Below are 22252 nucleotides of genomic sequence, written 5' to 3' on the forward strand. Positions count from 1 at the left end.
ATCGTAGCTCCAGGACTGCCCACTTAACGGCCAACGCTTCTCTCTCGACCGTGGCGTAGCGACGTTCAGCGGGGGTCAGCTTTCGGCTGATGTAGACCACCGGGTGTTCCTCGCCGTCAACTACCTGGGAGAGGACGGCTCCCAACCCGGTGTCGGACGCGTCCGTCTGTAACAGGAAGGGGTAGCTGAAATCTGGGGCCCGTAGGATGGGCTCAGTGGTGAGTGCCCCCTTCACTCGCTTGAACGCTTGGTCCGTCTCGTGGCTCCAAATGATCTTCTCGGGCTGCGGTAACAGCGGTAATACCCTGCCAACCCCAAAAAGGCTCGTACCTGAGTTTTGGTTGTAGGCACCGGTGTTGAGAGGATAGCCGCCACCTTCTTTTCCTGGGGTCGGACGACACCCCTTCCCACCTGGAACCCCAGGTACTTGGCATCGAAAAGGGCAAGGTGGCACTTCCGGGGGTTGGCAGTCAGTCCAGCCCGACGAAGTTCCATAAGCACCCTCCGCAACCGTTCGAGGTGTTCCTCCCAGCTCTCCGCATGAATGATGACATCGTCCAGATAGGCCGCCGCGTAGGTCCGGTGGGGCCGTAGTAGGATATCCATTAGGCGTTGGAACGTGGCGGGGGCCCCGTGTAGGCCGAAGGGGAGAACCCGGTACTGCCAGTGGCCACTGGGAGTCGAAAAGGCGGTCTTGGGTTTGGCGCTTTCGGTCAGCGGGACCTGCCAGTATCCCTTTGTGAGGTCGAGAGTGGAGATGAACCGGGCTCTCCCCAGGCGGTCAATCAACTCATCTACGCGGGGCATGGGGTAGCTGTCAAATTCCGATACCTCATTCAAGCGTCGAAAGTCATTGCAGAAGCGGAGGGTGCCATCCGGCTTCGGGACCATAACGACAGGGCTGGACCAAGGGCTCCGAGATGGTTCAATTACCCCTAACTTCAACATCTCCTGTATCTCGTCCTCAATTGCGTGTCGCCGAGCCTCTGGGACACGGTAGGGCCGCTGCCTCACGATGGTCCCCGTCGGGACGCGGATGTCGTGCTGGAGGACGTTGGTCCGCCCGGGCAGTGGTGAGAACACATCAGAGAACTGACTGACCAGATGTTGAAGCTCCGTCTTCTGGGCAGCCGAGATGGGGTTGAGGTCCACAACCACGGGATCCGAGGTGGTAAGGGCCGACAGCTGAGCCCGGTTTCCGACCCATCGTTTCAAGAGGTTAACGTGGTAAAGTTGCTCCTCCCGTCGGCGGCCGGGCTGGCGAACCCGGTAGGTGACTGGCCCGACTCGTTCAGTAACGGTGTACGGCCCCTGCCAGGTGGCCAGGAATTTGCAAGTGGCGGTGGGTATTAAGACCATCACATGATCCCCGGGCTGGAATTCCCGTGGTTGGGCTGCCCGGTTGTAGAGACGTTGTTGAGCTTGTTGGGCCTTGGTGAGGTGTTCCCGGACTAACGGCATCACTCTGTCTATCCTCTCCCTCATGTCGCGGACATGCTCGATGGTGGAGCGGAAGGGGGCCGGCTGTTGCTCCCACGCCTCCCTCGCGATGTCCAGGAGCCCTCGAGGTTGGCGACCGAATAGTAGCTCGAAGGGGGTAAAACCAGTGGAGGCCTGGGGAACCTCCCGGATCCCGAAAAGCACATAGGGCAACATCCGGTCCCAGTCGCGCTTGTCCTCGGCGGCCACACGGCGGAGCATCTGCTTGAGGGTTTGGTTGAATCTTTCTACCAATCCGTCCGTCTGTGGGTGGTATACCGTGGTCCGGAGCTGCTTGACCTTTAGGAGTCGACAGAGATCCGCCATTAGCCGGGACATGAACGGCGTGCCTTGGTCAGTCAGTATCTCCGCTGGGATGCCGACTCGGCTACTCAGGAGGAACAGCTCCTGGGCGACGGCCTTGGAGGTGGCCTTACGGAGGGGGATCACTTCCGGGTACCGGGTGGCATAATCGACAATCACCAGGATGTGTTCGTGGCCTCGGGCGGACTTTGGCAAAGGCCCTATCAGGTCCATCCCGATGCGCTCGAAGGGCACCTCGATGATGGGTAGTGGAATCAGCGGGCTGGGGGGAGGAGTCCTCGGAGAGGTCCGTTGGCAGGTCGGACAGGCTTGACAGAACCGTCTCACATCGGCCTCCAGGCCTGGCCAGTGGAAACGGTCCCTGATCCGCTGGGTGGTGTTCTGCACTCCGAGGTGGCCGGCCATCGGGTGGGCGTGGGCTAACTCCATTACAACCTCCGTCTTGGCTTTTGGGACTACTAGTAGTGACTTTTCCTCCCCCCTCCGCTGCGCGACACAGTAAAGCAGGCCATTTTGGATACGAAAGTGGGGGATCGGGTGCGGCGCTGGCAGGGCCTCTTTCCCCTCGATCACTCGCACTTGCGCCCAACAGTGTTTTAGACGGTCATCCCCGTGTTGCTCTTTTGCGAATGATCCCCCTCCCGTTACCTGTTGGAACACATCATAGTACAGGTTAGTATTTTGAGAGGGGGACTCACCGTCTCGGGCGCTGTCAGATGCCAGCAACACGGGGCGACGGCGGAGACGGCTTCTGGGTTTCCGGTGACGGCGGTTCCCGGCAGGGCTGACAGGCTGGCGGGCGGCTAGGGAGCGATCGAAACCCGGCCAGTCTCTCCCGAGGAGGACTGGGATGCGCAGGTCCTTAATAATCCCCACTTCCACGGGCCAGGTTCCCTGGGCCGCCGAGATGTTGACCCGCCGAGCGGGTACCTGCCGCGTGTCCCCATGGACGCAGGTTACGGATAGGAGGGCCTTGGATTCGGCCCGTGGGGGCAGGACGGCCGGGTGTATAAGGCTTACGGTGCTGCCTGAATCCAGGAGGGTGGGGATTGGGCGTCCATTAATCCGTACCTCCGTCTGGGGGTCGGCAAAGGGTGGTTCCTGGTGCAGGGTGCAGCCTGTCAGCCAAGCCCGGTTTGGAGAGCAGGGGGGTTCGGTGGGCATGGGCTCATCCCGGGGGCCGGGAACCGCTGGCCTGTTTACCGGTCGCGGGGTGCCCTCCGGCGTGCGTCGCTCCTGGACCACCCTCCGGGGAAAAGGCGGCATTCGCTCCCCCGCCTCTCGATGAAGGGTGGCATCCGCCAGTTCGATGGCCTCGACGACTTCCCCGATGGTTAGGGGGTTGCGCATCCCGGCGGCTTGCCGAAGGGGACGGGGTAGCGCTCGGAGAAGTCTGTCCACGACGACCCTCTCAGCCACTTGACTGGCCGTGGGGTTCCCGACGAGGAGCCAATGTCGGGCCAGTCGCGAGAGTTCGGCCGCATGGGCGCGGACCGGTAGGCGGGGCTTGTACTCCCAGTCCTGGAAGAGTTGGGCCGCACAGATCGGGGACAGACCCACCCTGGCTAAGATCTCCTTCCTTAATTCTTCATACGAGTCGACCTGCTCCGGAGGTAAGGCGAAGTAAGCTCGCTGTGCCTCACCGGTCAAAAGGGGAGCGACGATCCGGGCCCATTCCTCCGGCGGCCAATCTTCCCGAAGCGCGACGGCCTCGAACATTTGTAGGAAGTGTTCCGGGTCGTCGTGGACAGTCATTTTAGGGAGGAGTTGGGTCGCCCGCACTCGGGGATCGGGGAGCGGGAGGCGCTGGGCGGCGGCGAAACGGAGCTCGGCGAGTTCCCGCTCTGTTGTGCCTTGTCGAGAGGCCACTTGCTCCATTATTTGTTGCTGGCGGATGCTCACCTCCGTGAGATGCTTGAGGAGTTCTTCCATGCTGGGGAGGGGAGGAGCGGCCGCCTAGAAAGAAAAAAAAAAAAAAAAAAAACACAATTTAGTCCACGTGAGAAAAGGGGTGAATTGTCGGCGATTCCTCACCGTCCTGCCCGCATTCTCCACCAGTGTGGCGGGGGTGAATCACACACGACACTAAGACTGTTTAAAGTCAAGAAAACCCCGGAGGATTTTTTTGTGACAAATGGTGAGTTCGGTGTGCGGTGCTCCGTGCAGTGTTCCCAGTCAATCCTTTCGTGCTTCTGAAGTGGTGGGTCGGTGCGGTGCTCTGTGCTACGGCGGGGTCCGGTCACACGCTGTCTTCTGTTTGAAGAGGAGAGAGAGAACAACATTAGGCAGGAGGCTTCCTTGGAACTCACCAGAGTGTGCGTGAAATGTGGCTTAAAAAGGGTGGCTTCTGATGAGCTCCAGGTGTGACCGGTCTGCCGTTGATGCGGGGTGCAGGTGTGTACCGTTTGTTGCCAGGGCGACGCTGATGACGGCTCGGGACACGTGTCACAATATATATATATATATATATATAGTAGGCGATATACATAACTGTATTGTAATATATAATATTGTGCGCTATCTGTTACGCCCACTGAAGGCTCGTCAGTAGATCATACATGCTCTGATAGCGCTGAAGTGAACTAACCCTGGAACATAACCTACTCCGGAGCAGGTTATCTTCAGAGAGCAAGTTGCTATGGTTACTTACATACCCTGAAAGTAACCTCCGATTTTGGAACCGAAACCTGAGGTTATCCGCTCACTTATCCTCAAACATACCTGAGTATATCACATAACCTGCTTTTGGGAATACACCCCAGGACGCAACACAGTGATCAGGTAAGATACTATGAGCACTGAATCATTTTGCCTACAAAAAAAAAAAAATTTTAAAAATCTGATTAAGATCTGCAAGTTGGCAACATTTTTGTGATTTATGTGGTTTGATTCAGAAATCATTGCATTGAAAACACAAATACAGTGGGGACAACAGTTGGTGCGATTATTCGCAAATGGAAGAAACATAAAATAACTGTCAATCTCCCTCGGTCTGGGGTTCCATGCAAGATCTCAACTCGTGGAGTTTCAGTGATCATGAGAACGGTGAGGAATCAGCCCAGAACTACACGGGATGATCTTGTCAATGATCTCAAGGCAGCTGGGACCATAGTCACCAAAAAAATAATTGGTAACACACTACGCCTTGAAGAACTGGAATCCTGCAGCGCCCCAAGGTCCCCCTGCTGAAGTGTACAGGCCCGTCTGAAGTTTGCCAATGATTCAGAGGAGAACTGGGTGAAAGTGTTGTGGTCAGATGAGACCAAAATCCAGCTCTTTGGCATCAACTCAACTCGCCGTGTTTGGAGGAGGAGGAATGCTGCCTATGACCCCAAGAACACCATCCCCACCGTCAAACATGGAGGGGGAAACATTATGCTTTGGGGGTGTTTTTCTGCTAAGGGGAGAGGACAACTGCACCGCATCAAAGGGATGACGGACGCCATGTACCATCAGGGCTAGGGCATTGAAGCCAGCCAGGGCATTGAAAATGGGTCGTGGATGGGTATTCCCGCATGACAATGACCCAAAACAAACGGCCAAGGCAACAAAGGAGTGGCTCAAGAGCCCAACTAAAGCAGACACTGATCTCTAACATGGTTACTTCAAATGAAACAATAAATCAACATCTAAACCTTAGTTAATTCTCAATAAGATCTTCTGTAGATGTCTGACAGAAATAAAGTCAGTCTGGTTATTAATAATTGGAGCTGGTGATGCTGTTTGTGGGGTTGTTTAATCAGATCTTGAGATTTAATGTATTTTATTTCAGTTGATTTCATCTAAGCATGTGTCTAAAGTCAGTAGTAGTTCTTGTGTTTCTCTTTCTGTCAGTGATTCTGTTTGTTAACAGCAGGTGTTCATCACTAATGCTCAATCAGCACTTAATTAATCACTTAATTACTTAACTGCAATGTATATCTTATTTTAGTGAACTCAACTGAAATAAGTTCAGAGTACTCATCACTATTAGTTTTAAAAAACTTAAATGTTTTAAGGCAATCAGTTTCCTCAAACTTTTGAGTTACCCTAACTTGTTGGGTTTTACAGTGTGTGTATCTGTACCTATCGCAGAAAATTATACATTTTGTTGTTGTTCATTTTTACTGTTTTATATGTTTGGCTGGCTTTGAGATGACAAATAAGTTTAGATCTTGACTGTTTTTATGTTTTATGTTTGGCTTAACACTTTGGTATTTCTCCTTTACTCTTATCTTATGTATTGACTCTGCCTTGTGTGTGACATTCTTACTGTTTGTATTATAACAATGTAGATATAGAGCAAAAAAAAAAAAAAAAAAAAAAATTAATAGAAGATTGGTGTGGCGAGGGGGGCGTGGGAAGGCGAAAGGCTGCAACGGGAGAGCAGGTGTGGAGACGAGCGGTGTTAAAGAGGTCAAGTGAATGATGACTAACACCTGTGTTTGATTACAGTGATTGGGGGAGAGATGGCTGAAAAGCGCCTCGCAGACCTGGGAGAGGGAGAGAGAGGGTCTGAATGTCACGAGAGACGGAGCCCTGCGTGTTGTGTGACGGATTGACTGTCGAGGCAGAGAGCCCGACAGCCTTTTGTTTTGTTTCTTTGAATTATTTTTGGAGTAAATAAACTGTCTTACTCGCCACCCCTGCCTTCCTCGTCCTTCATCATATTGAACCCTGTTACACTGGTGCCGAAACCCGAGACGAGGAAGCCGGCACGCCGCCATGCAGCCAGCGCAACCCACGCCGCTTGCGGAGCTGGTGAAGTCACTCGCTGGTCTTCAACATCAGGCCCTGGTGGACCTCAAGCTAGAGCAGGAGGATCGTTTCCGCTTGTTGGTCCAGGGCCAGGAGGAAGACCGGCGGGTCCTCCGGAGCTTGCTCGGTCGGGAGGCCGCCCCTGTCGCGGCTCCTTCCATCGCCCACGTTCCGCTGATGAAGATGGGTCCACAGGACGACCCAGAGGCGTTCGTGGATCTCTTTGAGAGAACAGCGGAGGCGTGTGGCTGGGCGCGCACCCAGTGGCCAGTGCGCCTGATCCCGCTGCTGACGGGGGAAGCGCAGGTGGCAGCCCAACAGCTGCCTGTAGCGAGCCTCCTGACCTACGATGATCTCAAGCGGGCCATCCTGCAACGAGTCGGCCGTACCCCCGAACAACCCCGGCAACGCTTTCGATTGGTGGAGCTGGGGGACAACGGTCGGCCATTTGTGATGGCCCAACAGCTCCGGGACGCTTGCCGCAAGTGGCTAATGGCCGAAGAACGCGACGTCGAGGAAGTGGTCGATCTGGTGGTCCTGGAGTAGTTCATCGCTCGGCTACCACGCGGGACGGCCGAGTGGGTCCAGTGCCACCGCCCGACGTCGCTGATGCAGGCCATACAGCTGGCTGAGGACCACCTAGTTGCGTGCCCCGGGGTCGGCGAGCCCCTTCATAATCTCTCTCTCTCTCCACCCTCCTTCCCTTCCTGCTCTCTCTCGCCCTATTCCTGCTCCCAGGTCGCGTAATAATGCACCCCCTTGAATTCCTCCGCGGAGTAATTTCGTCCAGGGGAACAGATCCGTGTCACGAGGGGGCGGTGCGGAGAGCACCGGAGCCGCCGCTCCATCTCCACAGTTCTCCTCTCTCCGCCAATCCCTTGGCCAGTCTTCTGCCACTGGGACCGATTCTTTATCGTTTTGCATTAGTTCTGGTGGATTATGCAACACGATATCCGGAAGCAGTGGCGTTACGCACCATATCTGCGAAGAGTGTGGCGGATGCGCTGTTTCGAATCATCTCCCGAGTGGGAATTCCGAAAGAGATTCTCACTGATCAGGGCACGGCGTTTATGTCACGCATGCTAAACGAACTGTATGAACTGTTGGGCATTAAATCAATTCGCACCAGCGTCTATCACCCACAAACAGACGGTTTGGTGGAATGATTTAATCGCACGTTGAAATCCATGGTTCGTAAGTTTGTAAAGGAAGACGCCAAAAATTGGGATAAGTGGCTCGAGCCCCTGTTGTTCGCGGTGCGGGAGGTTCCGCAAGCCTCCACTGGGTTTTCCCCGTTCGAGCTTCTTTATGGTCGTCAGCCCCGGGGGGTGCTTGACATCATTAGAGAGGCTTGGGAGGAGGGGCCTTCAAACAGCCGTTGTGAAATTCAGTATGTCAAGGACCTCCGAGCAAAACTCCACACGTTGGTGCGACTCTCTATGGAGAATTTGCTCCAGGCTCAGGACAGACAAATCCGGCTGTACAACAGGGGTGCGCGAGAGCGTCGATTTGCACAGGGAGATAAGGTGCTTGTATTACTTCCAACATCTAGCTCGAAATTACTGGCAAAGTGGCAAGGACCTTTTGTGGTTACACGGCGAGTTGGGGATCTCGATTATGAGGTAAGGCGAATGGACAGGGGTGATTCATGTCAAGTCTATCATCTCAATCTCTTAAAACGCTGGAGTTGGAATGAGGTGCCATCGGTAGAGTTAGCAGCGGCCGTTTCGGCAGAGGAAGATCTCGGACCAGAAGCGGCAGTCAAAGTCCATCCGCTCGCTCTGGTCCCTGGGGGAGATCACCTCTCGCCGCTGCAGCTCACGGATGTAGCCAGGTTGCAAGCAGATTTTGCTGATGTGTTTTCACCCCTGCCCGGTCGCGCGGACCTCATACAGCACCATATCGAAACGCTCCCCGGGGAAATGGCACGCCCCTATCGTTTACCCGAACACAAAAAAAAGCGGTTCAGGAGGAATTAAAGGCCATGCTAGACTTGGGGGTGATAGAAGAATCGCATAACGACTGGGCGAGCCCGATAGTTTTGGTGCCTAAAACGGACGGCTCAGTCCGGTTCTGTGTCGATTACAGGAAGGTGAATGCAGTGTCGAAATTCGACGCTTATCCGATGCCCCGAGTTGACGAGCTGCTTGATCGGTTAGGTTCGGCTCGCTTTTATTCGACACTGGATTTAACAAAAGGGTATTGGCAGATACCCTTATCGCCCTTATCCAAGGAAAAAACAGCCTTCACCACGCCGTTCGGCTTACACCAATTTATTACGCTTCCGTTCGGCTTATTCGGGGCTCCCGCCACCTTCCAGCGTCTCATGGACCGAATCCTCCGACCACATAACGCATACGCCACTCGATGACATCATTATACACAGTAATGATTGGCAGCGGCATATGGAACATCTGCGCGCGGTCTTGAGATCGCTGCGGGTGGCTGGACTCACGGCGAACCCGCGGAAGTGTGCAATTGGGCGGGTGGAGGTACGGTATCTGGGCTTCCACTTGGGACATGGGCAGGTGCGTCCCCAAATTGATAAGACAGCGGCGCTTGAGGCCTGCCCGAGTCCCAAGACCAAAAAGGAGGTGAGACAGTTCCTGGGGCTGGCGGGATATTATAGAAGATTTATTCCTAATTATTCGGAGCTCACCAGCCCGCTGACTGATCTCACTAAAAAGGAAGCCCCAGATCCGGTCCAGTGGACGGAGCTGTGCCAACAGGCTGTAACCAAGGTAAAGGCTGCCATGTGCAGCGGGCCGCTCTTACACTCTCCTAACTTTGGTCTCCCTTTTCTGTTGCAGACAGACACGTCGGACAGGGGGATGGGTGCTGTCCTGTCCCAGGTGGTCGCAGGAGAGGAACGGCCGGTGCTGTATCTGAGTCGGAAGCTCTCGAAGAGGGAGACCAGATACAGCACCATTGAAAAAGAGTGTTTGGCCATTCGGTGGGCCGTCCTCACCCTCCGTTATTACCTCCTGGGATGGGAATTCACTCTCTGTTCGGACCACGCGCCCCTCCAGTGGCTCCACCGTATGAAGGATACCAACGCATGGATCACCCGTTGGTATCTAGCTTTACAGCCTTTCAAGTTCAAGGTGGTCCACAGGCCGGGGGCGCAGATGGCTGTGGCCGACTTCCTCTCTAGAAATGGGGGGGGGGGGGTATGTGGCGAGGGGGGCGTGGGAAGGCGAAAGGCTGCAGCGGGAGAGCGGGTGTGGAGACGAGCGGTGTTAAGGAGGTCAAGTGAATGATGACTAACACCTGTGTTTGATTACAGTGATTGGGGGAGATATGGCTGAAAAGCGACTCGCAGACCTGGGAGAGGGAGAGAGAGGGTCTGAATGTCACGAGAGACGGAGCCCTGCGTGTTGTGTGACGGATTGACTGTCGAGGCAGAGAGCCCGACAGCCTTTTGTTTTGTTCTTTGAATTATTTTTGGAGTGAATAAACTGTCTTACTCGCCACCCCTGCCTTCCTCGTCCTTCATCATATTGAACCCTGTTACAATTGGATTTTTAGTCTGTTAAGAGTGTATTAGTGTCTTTAGTCTTGACTTTTGACTTTGCTGCACAAAAACACAGAGATAACAGTGCATATTTATGCAAAACAGGATCTCAACTACATTGAAAATCACCAGAAAGTGATCAGGCTAAGGAATCTAACTTGCAATCCCTTCAAGGAGGCAGCAGGTCTGATGTCATTCTTTGAGTTGGAATGATGGTGTGAAGCTGTGGAGCTTCAGAACCACGGACAGCAGCTGATCCAGAGCTCAGAGTATCAGTGGATGTGACAACTACCAAAGCAACAACAGGCATTCTTACATTCTTGTCATGACCTTACTGTTGGTTAACTGCTGCATTTTCTGAAATCTTGATATGGGAAATAAAAAAATTGCAACAATTAGTCATTAATCAATGTATGAAATTATCTAAAACTTATCAGCAGTATCTATATCTATATATCTATGTGTTTGTGTGTGTGTATATATATATATCCTTGTTTTATGTTGGAATAAAGCCTATCCATAAACCTTAAAGTGTTTATTAGACTATTTTACTAATTAATAAATAAATGTGGAATTAAACTAGGCAAACATAACTATCACCCATCCAATAGCATGTACAAAACATTCAAGTGTATTGTCATTACGCAAAGTATGCTACATGTAGTTTGCAGAGTATAGCAACATATGTACAGTTTGTTATGTAGGAAGAAGTTACACAAGACCATGACAACATTTGAAAAGGAAGACGAAAAAGAACATATGAGGGAGAAGGACTTAATAAAACAGAAGACAGTTGTAACAGTAGACACTGCACAGGAAGTGAAAATTGACAAGCAGGAGAAAGATGTAAGGGATGAAATGATATTACTTACATCTAAACTTCTACACATTTACTACTATCTATACCACCAGTATGCTGTGTTAGAAAACTAGCACAGGTGTCGAAATACAAATTGAATTATTTAAACTAAGAAATTATTTGGCTTTCTATTACATAAGAATGAAACTCTCAGTCTCCAGATGATGGTAGAAGAAAAAAAAGATGAACCGAATGAGGTTATCCAGAAAGTGGTCCTTCATCCAAAGGGCGTGATGATTTGGTCAAAGAAAAGCATTGACATATTCCACCAAAGATGTAAAGACGACATAGTATATCTTGATGCAACAGGAAGCATTGTGAAGAAAAGTAAACACAGCACAGGTTCTTTTTACATATACGAACACCTTCAGTCAAACGCCTTTTCACAATTCATGGCGGTCATATGCTCCGAGACATTTATCTCCTCACTGGCTGCTTACTTCTTGACTCACGCAGCTCTTTGGATAAGCATGATGCTGGGTCAGTTACATTTTTTGTGATTGAAAGATTCACTTAGATAAAAACTTAAACATACCTTTGGCTATTCACAATAATTTAGGTGTACAGTTGTAATTGACCGAATATGTTTGTCAGATGTCTTCAGTACTTTTGGACCATTGCTAGGCATGGACAAATAATGTCCATGTGGGTCAGTCAACTCATCAAATGCTTGCTCCATACCAAATATCAAAATCTATTAATCAGATACAAATAAAATCTGTTATGGAAATTAATTATTCAAGGGCCGTTGATTTGGTCAGTTTTTAATTGCAATGCATCTTTTTTTCGATTTGTGGAATTCAGCATGCTTTATGTTTCAAAAACTATTGTCATTATTCTGCTTCCATAGACTCACTTATTAACAGAGACTTGATGCCACCTGCTGGCTTCAGTATTTTTGTTATTTTTAACTTAATTTCAAATATCAGTATTCAATGACATTTGGTAACAGCCCAAATGTCTTATAATAATTGACTGATTAAATTTAACTCTAATTAAAACATTTAAAATTTAAGTTTGAAAATGATGTAAAATCATAATAAAAAATAAGTAAATATTAGCATTTTGTTTTTAAGTTTACTATAAAATAATTGTATTTGTAATTAATACTCCCTTTTTAATTTAAAATATAAAAGTATTATTATGGGTGTAAATCGTATGGTTCGCCATGATACTATACAATATCAATTCTCATACCCAACGATACGATATTTGCTGATACTTCAAAAAATTATGCGATACGATTGCGATTCGATACAGGAGTATATTGATCGATATATCGATATTATGATATTATATACCTATTTAAATGCAATTGAATTATATTATAGACCTATTTAAATGCTATTTAAACTCACAAATGCAACCAAAATATATAATGTGAACATCATTCACATCTTGTACCTCAATTGGGACATTCACAACAACAAAAACACTTTTTTTTTTTTATAATTAAGAAAATAAACAATTGAAAAAATTAGTCTGGCTGCTACTATGGGTTCAATGCTAAAAATATTTTCTACAGATAACCAAATTACAAGCGATAGCAGAAAATAAATACAACAGAACAAAGACACAAGTTCAATAAACAGTGCTTTTCAGGTTTTTATTTATGTGCATTTCTTTTGTAGAACTTTGGATCAGTGTAAGTGATTTCTTCCGCACGAGTCTGAACTGTTAACAACAGCAATAATAGCAAAAAGAAAACAAAAAAAACCCAGTCTTAACCACATCTATTATTTATTTATTTTTTTTCAAAACTTGGGGCTAAAGTTTCTAGCAGAGTATGTCGTTGTCATTAATCTTAGAAAGACATGCATTTGTACAGATAATTTACAAATCAAATCCAGATGGGATGTTTAACAGAAGTGAAGTTATTTTCATTCCTTGTATGCAGAGGCAGACAAACTACACAACTCCATTACTTGTGTGGAAGTACAGATACTGCTTGAGTGGAAGACAACACTTACATGTGCTACTTTTTGTGCTAATCAACATTATGCCACAAATGCCATGGGTTAAACATAACTTGTGCTGAACCTAATTCCTTTAATAAAACAAGAGTATGAAAATATTTGACAGAGGCATCATCTCTACTCACCATAGACAGAAACACTGAATGTTTTTGAAGACAGTTTCACTCCACTATTATCTAGCTGACAGAGTTCAGCATGTTGAGTTGTGATGTTTGTGATGGTCAGAGATCCAGTTTGATCGTCCAGCTTCAGTCTGTCACTGAATCTCCCATCAGGACCGTCATATGTGGAGAAATGTTCTGCTTCTCCATTGTTTTCAGCTACAAGGATCTTTTCAGCTCCAAATTTCCACAGTATGTCTTCATTTTCATGTATTTCCGTAAGATCAGTGTTTAGAGTGACAGAATCTCCTCCATCACTGACACGGATTCACCAAACACACCTGATAAACATGAAAAGGTCTCAGATTAAGACTTTTGTTGGTTTAAAAAGCATGAAATCAATTTGTAATGTGTAAAGGTGAATTGAAGAACAGCAGCAGAGACAACATTTTTTTTTTTTTTAAATACAATAAAAACAAATAAATAAAGGTGAACTCTCTGAACAGACATATGTGTAAACCACTAATTTCATGGTGTTTTATATGCTGTATAGTAAAATGAGTTTATGAAGTTACATGATAAACTAATTACAGCTTGAGGTACAAGTTTCAATTTGCTGGATATATTTAATATAATTTTAAAAAGGAATATTTTTAGATCATAAGATAAGTCAAGCTTGCTTAATTTGTGACTTTGACTTTCCATGACTTTTGTAGTTGTTCATACAGACATTTAGTCAAACAAAAACAAAAAAATGGATTTGCTTTTGTAATCTGTGAAATTAAGATGTAGAACAACATGAAATTCTACTTTGAACAATAGCACTATGACTAATGGAAAGAAATTAAGCCATAAAAATGTTTTTATAACTTACCGATCAGATGCCACCAGCACAAACAGAACAAAACAAACATTTGTGCAGTTGATAAGGGACAAGTCATATCCAATGAGACTATCTGCTGAAAACACTTGTTCATCTGGTGAGTAAACTTTCTTCCGACAGAGTTTGAAGACCCTCCTAGTTCTCACACACACACACACACACACACACACACACACACACACACACTAAATGCATGTTATATATAGTTTTAACTGTATTTAATATATTTATAATTTAATACTGTTTTTGAAAGATAAATAGTTAAATAGCTGAAATTAGAGAAATATTGTGTGACTAATGAATGAACCATGTTTCATGGTGAAAGCCCAACCCTAGTGCTTTTAAAATGGTTGTAAATATATATTATATTATGTATAAATACATAGCTGAAGGTCTCAGTTTTTTTTTTTTTTTTAAAGGTATAAAGTTAAAACCCTCTCCAATCTCACTTTACTAGGTTTACTGAAGTATACACTGGCACTAGCAGCTCGGCCTTTGATTCAAATTGAAACCTACTGTTCAACATGTTTTGAACTTTTTGGGCTCCAAAAAGCTATAGGTCACATTGAGCATTTTAGAGCATGTGTGTTTAGATTGTAGATAAGGGGCTTCTTCCTGTCTATGACTCTTTAATGTACGGAAACAAAAAAAACATGATGAAGAAACCATGTATAATAATACTGTATTATTTTCTTTTATGCTATTACTGTAAGACATCTTCTAAAGGTTTTTTTCTAAAGGTATTTTGTTTTAGTTTTTATTAACCTTTGAAATGGGCTGAACTATTGACATGAGCGGACCTGATGAATATAAACAAAGATACTGATATATTTCACATTACTGTGATAGAATCAAGCTATGAAAACATTAAATAATACTAGTTGAGTCATAATATGGTTGAAAATAGAATAGAATAATATTCATCAGGGTATAAGAATATATTAAAGTACTGTATGCTGTGTTCACTCTACTGGCATGAATTATTCTGCATAAATGCTTAAGGAGGGGGTGTGAAGGATGTGGGTTGTGGTGTTTCTTAAGTTGCACAATACATCAGTGAGGCTCAGGTGTGTTTGTCTGGTGAGTGATAATAATGATATAAACTTTTAGTTGTCCTCTTTTATGGCATATTTTCGTGTGTTTAAATTTTTCATGTTTTTGTATATCAAGCTCTTAACCTTCAGGAAAAGACAGAAGTGAATCACACTGACTCTCTCCTGTTTGCTATTGATGTCACACTTTCATGTTGCTCCATAGAACTCAGGATCAAAGTCCGACTTGACAGAAATAGTTGATGATCATCATCATTGTACCAGTAAAACCTGATTGAATTGGTTTGGTTTTGTCAGCTTGAAACCAAACCCGTAACCTCGAGATTGTTTTGCTGGCTTCATGGCTCCCGGAAGTTGAAATGTGAAATTAAATGTGAATTGACACTTGCCGCCCCCTATGCACTTGTACTACACTTGTCAACATATTCTGCAGAACATAATGTGACGGGATACTGTAATTCTGGCCCTCGAGGTGCCCTTACCTGCAGAGTTTAGCTCCAACCCTAATCAAACACATCTGAACAAGCTAATCAAGGTCTTCAGGATCACTAGAAAGTCACTGTCAGGCAAGTTTGATTAAGGTCAGAGGTAAACTCTGCAGGAAAATGGACCTGAAGGGCCAGAGTCGAGAATCCCTGCTGTACATCATTCAGTAAAGGGCAATAAATGACAGACAAAGGAGCGGCATGAAAAGCAGACATTTATTTTCTGAATGTTGAACAACACTATATTGCACTAATATAGAGCAACACAATTTCATACACATCACGATAACAGCTTCTAAGAGTGCAAAAAATAAAATACAATTAAAAAAAGACAAAGCAAAAACAGAAAATAAATGTGAACAAAACCAAAGGATGTGAGTTATTGGTGAGCTCTAACATGAGCTACTGTTCAAATTAAAGATGTGCGATCGTATTGTAGCTGATCGGTGTCAGTGTGGACGCCCGTATGAGTAAACAAATTGAATCTATTCGCACACATTTGTGTAAGCAGTGCTTAAGAGAGAAAGTCTACATTTTTATTTATTTATACAATTAAATAACGAGTGCCCCTCATTACGTCTGAAGGCACCACCTGCTCACATGTCTCTTCGCACCATGGCATAAGCAGTTTTCAATGGACAAAAGATTTGACATGGTTTGTGAAAAGAACGTAAAAGTTATCATCGTTTTTTGGCGACATTTTCATATACAGCATCCGTCTTTGATTTCTGCAAGGTAACACGAACTCAGTCAGTATGTGCTGATTTGATAGGCTATATAAAATTAATAACAGACCAGCTTAGGTTTCTAAATTCATCCTTTAAAAGAAGACCTTTTCATGTTTCTGTCTTGTAGGCCTACACTAAAACCTTTTTTTTTAAGTGCAAAGCTGATTCTACAAATACTTTTAAAAGAACTCCAAAACAGATGCTAACGTCAATCAAGCATCCAGTTTATCACATGACTTTTTAAGCAGTTGAATCATCAAACAGAATATGAGTTCTGAAGGTTTGTCTGCTGAGAACAATTGTCATCAACACCAAAGCAACAGCAAAGACAGTTGCAGTGCATCTACAATTCAACCAATGGCTGCTAAAGCTGCATTTCATCTCAGATACTCATTAACCGCAGAGCAGCAGCAGCGTGAGACCAGACTTCAGCACAAGTAACATGGCTTAACAACTTTGTGTCCTACTTTCTTTCCAATGCAAATATATTAATGTAAGACTGACTGTACTTTTTTTTTTATGTTTTCACATTATTTTAAACAACATATGGTTTAAATTAGTAGGCCATCACAGACCACATCACAGGCTTTGGTGAAACAATCAAATATTTTATAGCCTATAGGATACCAAGCGTTCCTACCGTGTTGTCCAACTATGGGGCAAACACTATACGTTTAGTGTAAATAGAATATAAAAAAACATGCTTAGACTCTCCTTTTGATCTCCCTATACAGAAGGTAATACTGATGACGGTTGGGCAGATTGCCCATGTCTGCTCACTGACCGCCTTATGCTGCAAACTTCAATCAGCAATCTTCAGTCAGACTAACTGACTGCAACAGCACAGTTATGAATGATCTTACCGTTGTTGATTTACACAACGCTGAATCGGCTCTGTCTTCCTCCCGTGTCTGAACTGCATTAACAATAATACAGACATGTTGAAACAACAGAGCTTGCAGTCCTATATAAATGTGTGTATCTGTAATAAATAAATATTTCTGATTCAGATATTTGTAGTTAACAATTGTTCTCCTGACCTGTTTTTCTGCATTTCTTCCAGATGCAGCACATCACGACTGAAACTACAATCAACAGAGATCCAGCAGCAGAGACCAACACTATGTAAAATAAAGGTAGGCCCTGATCTGTAATGGACAAAATGAGCCATTAGTGTAACTGAATCTATCAGTCTGATATCCAACAAACACTTAATAGATCAGTTCTGTAAATAAACCCTATATCAGCACTGACATACCAGTACATGGCCAACAAAGTTGACTGATGTCCAGATGTGTGGTCTGGTTGCTGATGGGATTGTTGAGCACACAGCTGTAGGTGTTTTTATCCTGATATTCCACCTCCAGAGGTAGAGAGAGACTGATGCTGAGATCAGACACACTGATGCTGGACAATAAACTGTTTCCTTTGTACCAGGAGAGAGTCACATGACTCACATTCACCACTGAACACAACAATGAACAATTCTGCTGTGATGATGATGATGATGATGATGATGATGAAGATGAACATTGTAAAGTGTCTCTGGTAACGTTAGGTGTGGACAGATTAGCTGGAAAATGAGAGAACAAACAAATATGGGTAAATACTCTTATTTTCAGTGTAGTGTGTTGACTGTCAATTAGTGTTTCTGTCATCTCAGACTACAAAACATTTCAGTATGTAAATATTTAAAAGAATATTCTGGTTTCAGTACAAGTTAAGCTCAATCAAAAGCATTTGTGATTACCACAATTTATTTCCATTTGACCTGCAGGAAAGCAGGTAATGTGATTTCAGTAGTAAAGACACAAGACATGAACAGTATGTGTTAAAATGATTTTAGTGTGAAAAAAAAATCACTAACCCTTTCTGTGTAAAGTTGTGTCTAATTTTAAATAGCCAAATAATACACAAGTTTCAAGAGAATAATTCATGTTTTTATTAAATTATAAGCTTCACATTTCTGCTTTTTAATCCTTAAAAATTGCTCTCATTGACTTCTGCTGTAAGCGCTTCAGGGTAACCTTATTATTTTTGTTGTAATCTGTCTGTTACCAGATTATCTGAAGGACAGAAGAAATGGTCTCTACTCACCATAAACTGAAACACGGAATGTTTTTAATAACCGCTTTGCTCCATTTCTAAGTAGTTCGTAAAGTCCAGCATGTTCAGTTGTGATGTTTGTGATGGTCAGAGATCCAGTCTGTTTGTTCAGCTTCAGTCTGTCTCTGAATCTCCCATCAGGAACATCATATGTGGAAAATATTCCAGCAGCTTTACTGATTTCAGCTATCAGAGGCTTTTTAGCTCCAAATTTCCACATTATATCTTCATCGTCAGGTATTTTAGTAACACCAGTGTTTAGAGTGACAGAATCTCCCTCCATCACTGACACCGAATCACCAAACACACCTGATAAACATGAAGCTGAAAACAGTTAACATTTAGCAGCAGCAGCAAAGACACACAACAACGTGAAAGGTGACATTTGATCTTTAATGTGTTTTAAAGTTATCTGCTTGTAGAGCAAAAGAAACACGATTAGACAAATTGCATGATGAGTTAATCACAGCAGATTTAAGTTTAATTCTAACTCGCAATAATATCTGTGTGATTTGATGTATCTGGCAAATACAAATCATCTAACTCATTTGAACAGTAGCTTGCTGTTTTTCTCTAAACCTGAAAGAAATTAGGCCGTAAAATATATGTAGCCTATAACTTACCAATCAGACTCCACCAACACAAACAGAGCAATGAAGCGATGTGAAACATTTTCTACAGTTGTTTAGTAAAAACGCTGATCTAATAAGACTATCCGGTGAAAACACTCCATTTGATGTGAATCCTCCCCCAACAGAGTGTGACCACCCTACTAGTGCACACACACTCTCTCCCTGTTTGTGTGTGTGTGTGTTTCTGGCTCTTAAGGCTTTAACTTAAGAATTGAAAACATTGTTTATTAAATGGAAAACATGTTTTTAATGTTAACATTAATAGCTTCTGAAAGGTAGTTTCAGATTGTGTTACTAAATATTAAAAAGTAGAATAGTGTAATATTGGATTAGTCCATCTAAATTCATTGATACATCTGATGGATTTAAAAATGGTTCCATAATCGTTCAGTTTTTGCAAAAGCAGTCTGCTAATTCACAATGCAAGTCTTACAGAGGTGTGACTCTTGCAATGCAACATCTGAGTCAAACTGAAACCTGCTGCAGTGGTTCTTCTTCAGAAGCATGGTTTGATCTGTTAGCTTTTGCAGGAAAATGGACATTTGTTTGATGTGTGTTTTAGCAGGCAGGTGAAAACCTTCTTCCTGTCCTGCTGTTATTTACCTCATAGATGGACTTCCCTCCTACACAGAATAGCTTTACATTAAGATCCATTAAGACGTTTGTCAATAGACTTCATATTCTGATAGTGTTGAAGTCATTGGTTATTGGTAATTTACTTTAAAGTAAATTACCAGTGCCTGGTGATGAGGAAATGTAGGATCTGTGTTAGCTTAACTAGCAGTAGCTCTGGTAATACTGAATTTTCCTATGGAACTGTACAGGCCTGAATTTAATTCTTACTATTATGGTTGCTAATATACTTGTCTTTTTTTTATTTATTTTTTTATTTATCAATAGATCAAAACAAGACATGGTTTGTCTAATGAATAGATTACAAAAGGGTAAATAAGTAAGAAGATTGTTAAGGGAACCTACTCTGCAATCCTGTGTGTAATAATAATAATAAGCAGAGTATGCGGTTTCGGACGCAGCCAGAGAAGTTAATATCGCTTGTCTCCAAGCAGGGCTGGACTGGTAATCTGGCATGCCGGGCATTTTCCCGGTGGGCCGACGCACTGAAGGGGCGGACAGAATTTTTTTTGTTGTTGTTGTTGTTGTTGCCAAGGACCATCACGAGCAGCCAGTGGCCCATTGGTTTGTCTCCTCTATTGACAGCGTAAACCACCCAATCACAATGCGCTATAGATGGAGCCATGAAGTGTTTTGCTCCGCCTATATAAAGAACGCTTCACCCCAACTTCTTCCTCGTCGGCTTTTCATACGTTTTCACAGCAGCTTTATCAAGAACAGGCTTGCTCTGCGGTGAGTGATGCGGCGTAAAGAGCCAGACAGGAGGAGGAGGGGAGAGCAGTTTAATCGGTAAAGTGCTTGACCGGGACTCGCAACGGAGGCAGGCATCTATCCTGTGTGCGCGCGCGCCATTAGTGCAGAATACGCAAACACTTCTTAATAAAACGTAAAGTCGTCCACCGCGATTTTCTGGCCAAGTCATGTCAAGTGTGTTCATAGAGGTTTCCATGGGTCAATGCGAATAAATCTAGATTTAAATTCGAAAAGACACGATATTGTCAGACCTGACGTTTTTTTATTATCCAAAACAACTCGATGCAATGATACATATCTACACTACCAGTCAAAAGTTATTGAACAGTAAGATTTAGAATTTTTTTTTTTTAAAGAACTCTTCTGCTCACCAAGCCTGCATTTATTTAATCCAAAATACAGCAAAAGCAGTAATATTGTGAAATATTTTTACTATTTAAAATAACTGCTTTCTATTTGAATATATTTTAAAACGTAATTTATTCCTGTGATCAAAGATGAATTTTCAGCATCATTACTCCAGTCTTCAGTGTCACATGATCCTTCAGAAATCATTCTAATATGCTGATTTGCTGCTCAAGAAATATTTATTATTATTAATGGATTCTTTGATGAATAGAAAGATCCAAAGATCAGCATTTATCTGAAATAAAGCTTTTGTAACATTAATACACCATTCAAAAGATTGGAGTCAGTATAATTTTTGTTTTGTTTTTTGGGAAAGAAATTATGGAAATTAATACTTTTATTTAGCAAGGATGCTTTAAATTTATCAAAAATGATGATAAAGACAAAGGATTTCTATTTCAGATAAATGCTGTTCTATTCGTTCTATTCATCAAAGAAACCTGAAAAAAAATTATACTCAGCTGTTTTCAACATAATAATAAATGTTCTTGAGCAGCAAATCAGAATATTAGAATGATTTCTGAAGAATCATGTGACACTGAAGACTGGAGTAATGACGCTGAAAATTCAGCTTTGATCACAGGAATAAATTACATTTTAAAATATATTCAAATAGAAAACAGTTATTTTAAATAGTAAAAATATTTGGTAACACTTTAGAATAATGGGTCATTTGTTAACATTAGTTAATGTATTAACTAACATGAACTAAGAGTGAACAATACTACTACAGCATTTATTAATCTTAGTTAATGCTATTTTCAGCATTTAGCTACTAATGCATTATTAAAATCACAAGTTGTGTTTGTTAACATTAGTTAATGCACTGTGAACTAACATGAACTAACAATGAATGATTGTATTTTTATTAACTAACGTTAACAGAGGAATAAATACTGTAATTAATGCATTGTTCATTGTTTGTTCATGTTAGTTAATACATTAACTAATGTTAACAAATGACCCATTATTCTAAAGTGTTACCAAATATTTCACAATATTACTGTTTTTGCTGTATTCAGACTTGGTTAGCAGAAGAGACTTTAAAAAAAAATAATGAAAAATCTTACTGATCATATACATATATATATACACACAAAATATGATATACACTACCATTCAAAAGTTTGTGTATGTGTGTGTGTGTATATATATATATATATATATATATATATATATTTATAGTGGTGGGCCACCAGGACCAAAAAATGCCAGGGCCGATTTTTTGTCCCAGTCCAGCCCTGTCTCCAAGTACTTATGTCCAGGGGCGCACGGCAATGTGGCGCACGGTAATGGGTGTGGGTGGATTAGAGAGGGGATGGCAGTTAGTCCATACATGCTTTCATTTTCATTTTAGCCGTTAACATAGGGACAGATAATGTTTTTGTTTTCACAGAATCTGCATTTGTTTTTCAGAGAAAGATGAACTTCTTCATTTTTTTTTTGTCCCAGTGTGGGTTTTACAGCTTGGTAAGGCATGCATTTTCTGGTGAACTATGGCTAATATGATGTGGTATTTATATATATATATATCTATATACATATCTATGTATATAGATATATATATATATAAGAGTTTATT

At 43.6% G+C, this 22252-nt stretch overlaps 1 protein-coding gene across 1 annotated transcript; it reads right to left on the bottom strand.

The window, feature by feature from the left end:
- Window positions 1–16004: 16004 nt before the first annotated feature.
- LOC131530902 (natural killer cell receptor 2B4-like) lies at window positions 16005–18621 on the bottom strand. The gene is made up of 5 exons (XM_058761411.1): window positions 18236–18621; window positions 17397–17711; window positions 17179–17286; window positions 17002–17054; window positions 16005–16138 (listed from the first exon to the last, which is right to left on the bottom strand). Exons 1-5 carry the CDS (start codon window positions 18525–18527, stop codon window positions 16091–16093), a joined length of 816 nt encoding a protein of 271 aa, XP_058617394.1. The 5' UTR covers window positions 18528–18621; the 3' UTR covers window positions 16005–16090.
- Window positions 18622–22252: the final 3631 nt, after the last annotated feature.

The sequence above is a fragment of the Onychostoma macrolepis genome, chromosome 22, assembly GCF_012432095.1.
Source record: "Onychostoma macrolepis isolate SWU-2019 chromosome 22, ASM1243209v1, whole genome shotgun sequence".
NCBI classification, from domain to species: Eukaryota; Metazoa; Chordata; class Actinopteri; order Cypriniformes; family Cyprinidae; genus Onychostoma; species Onychostoma macrolepis.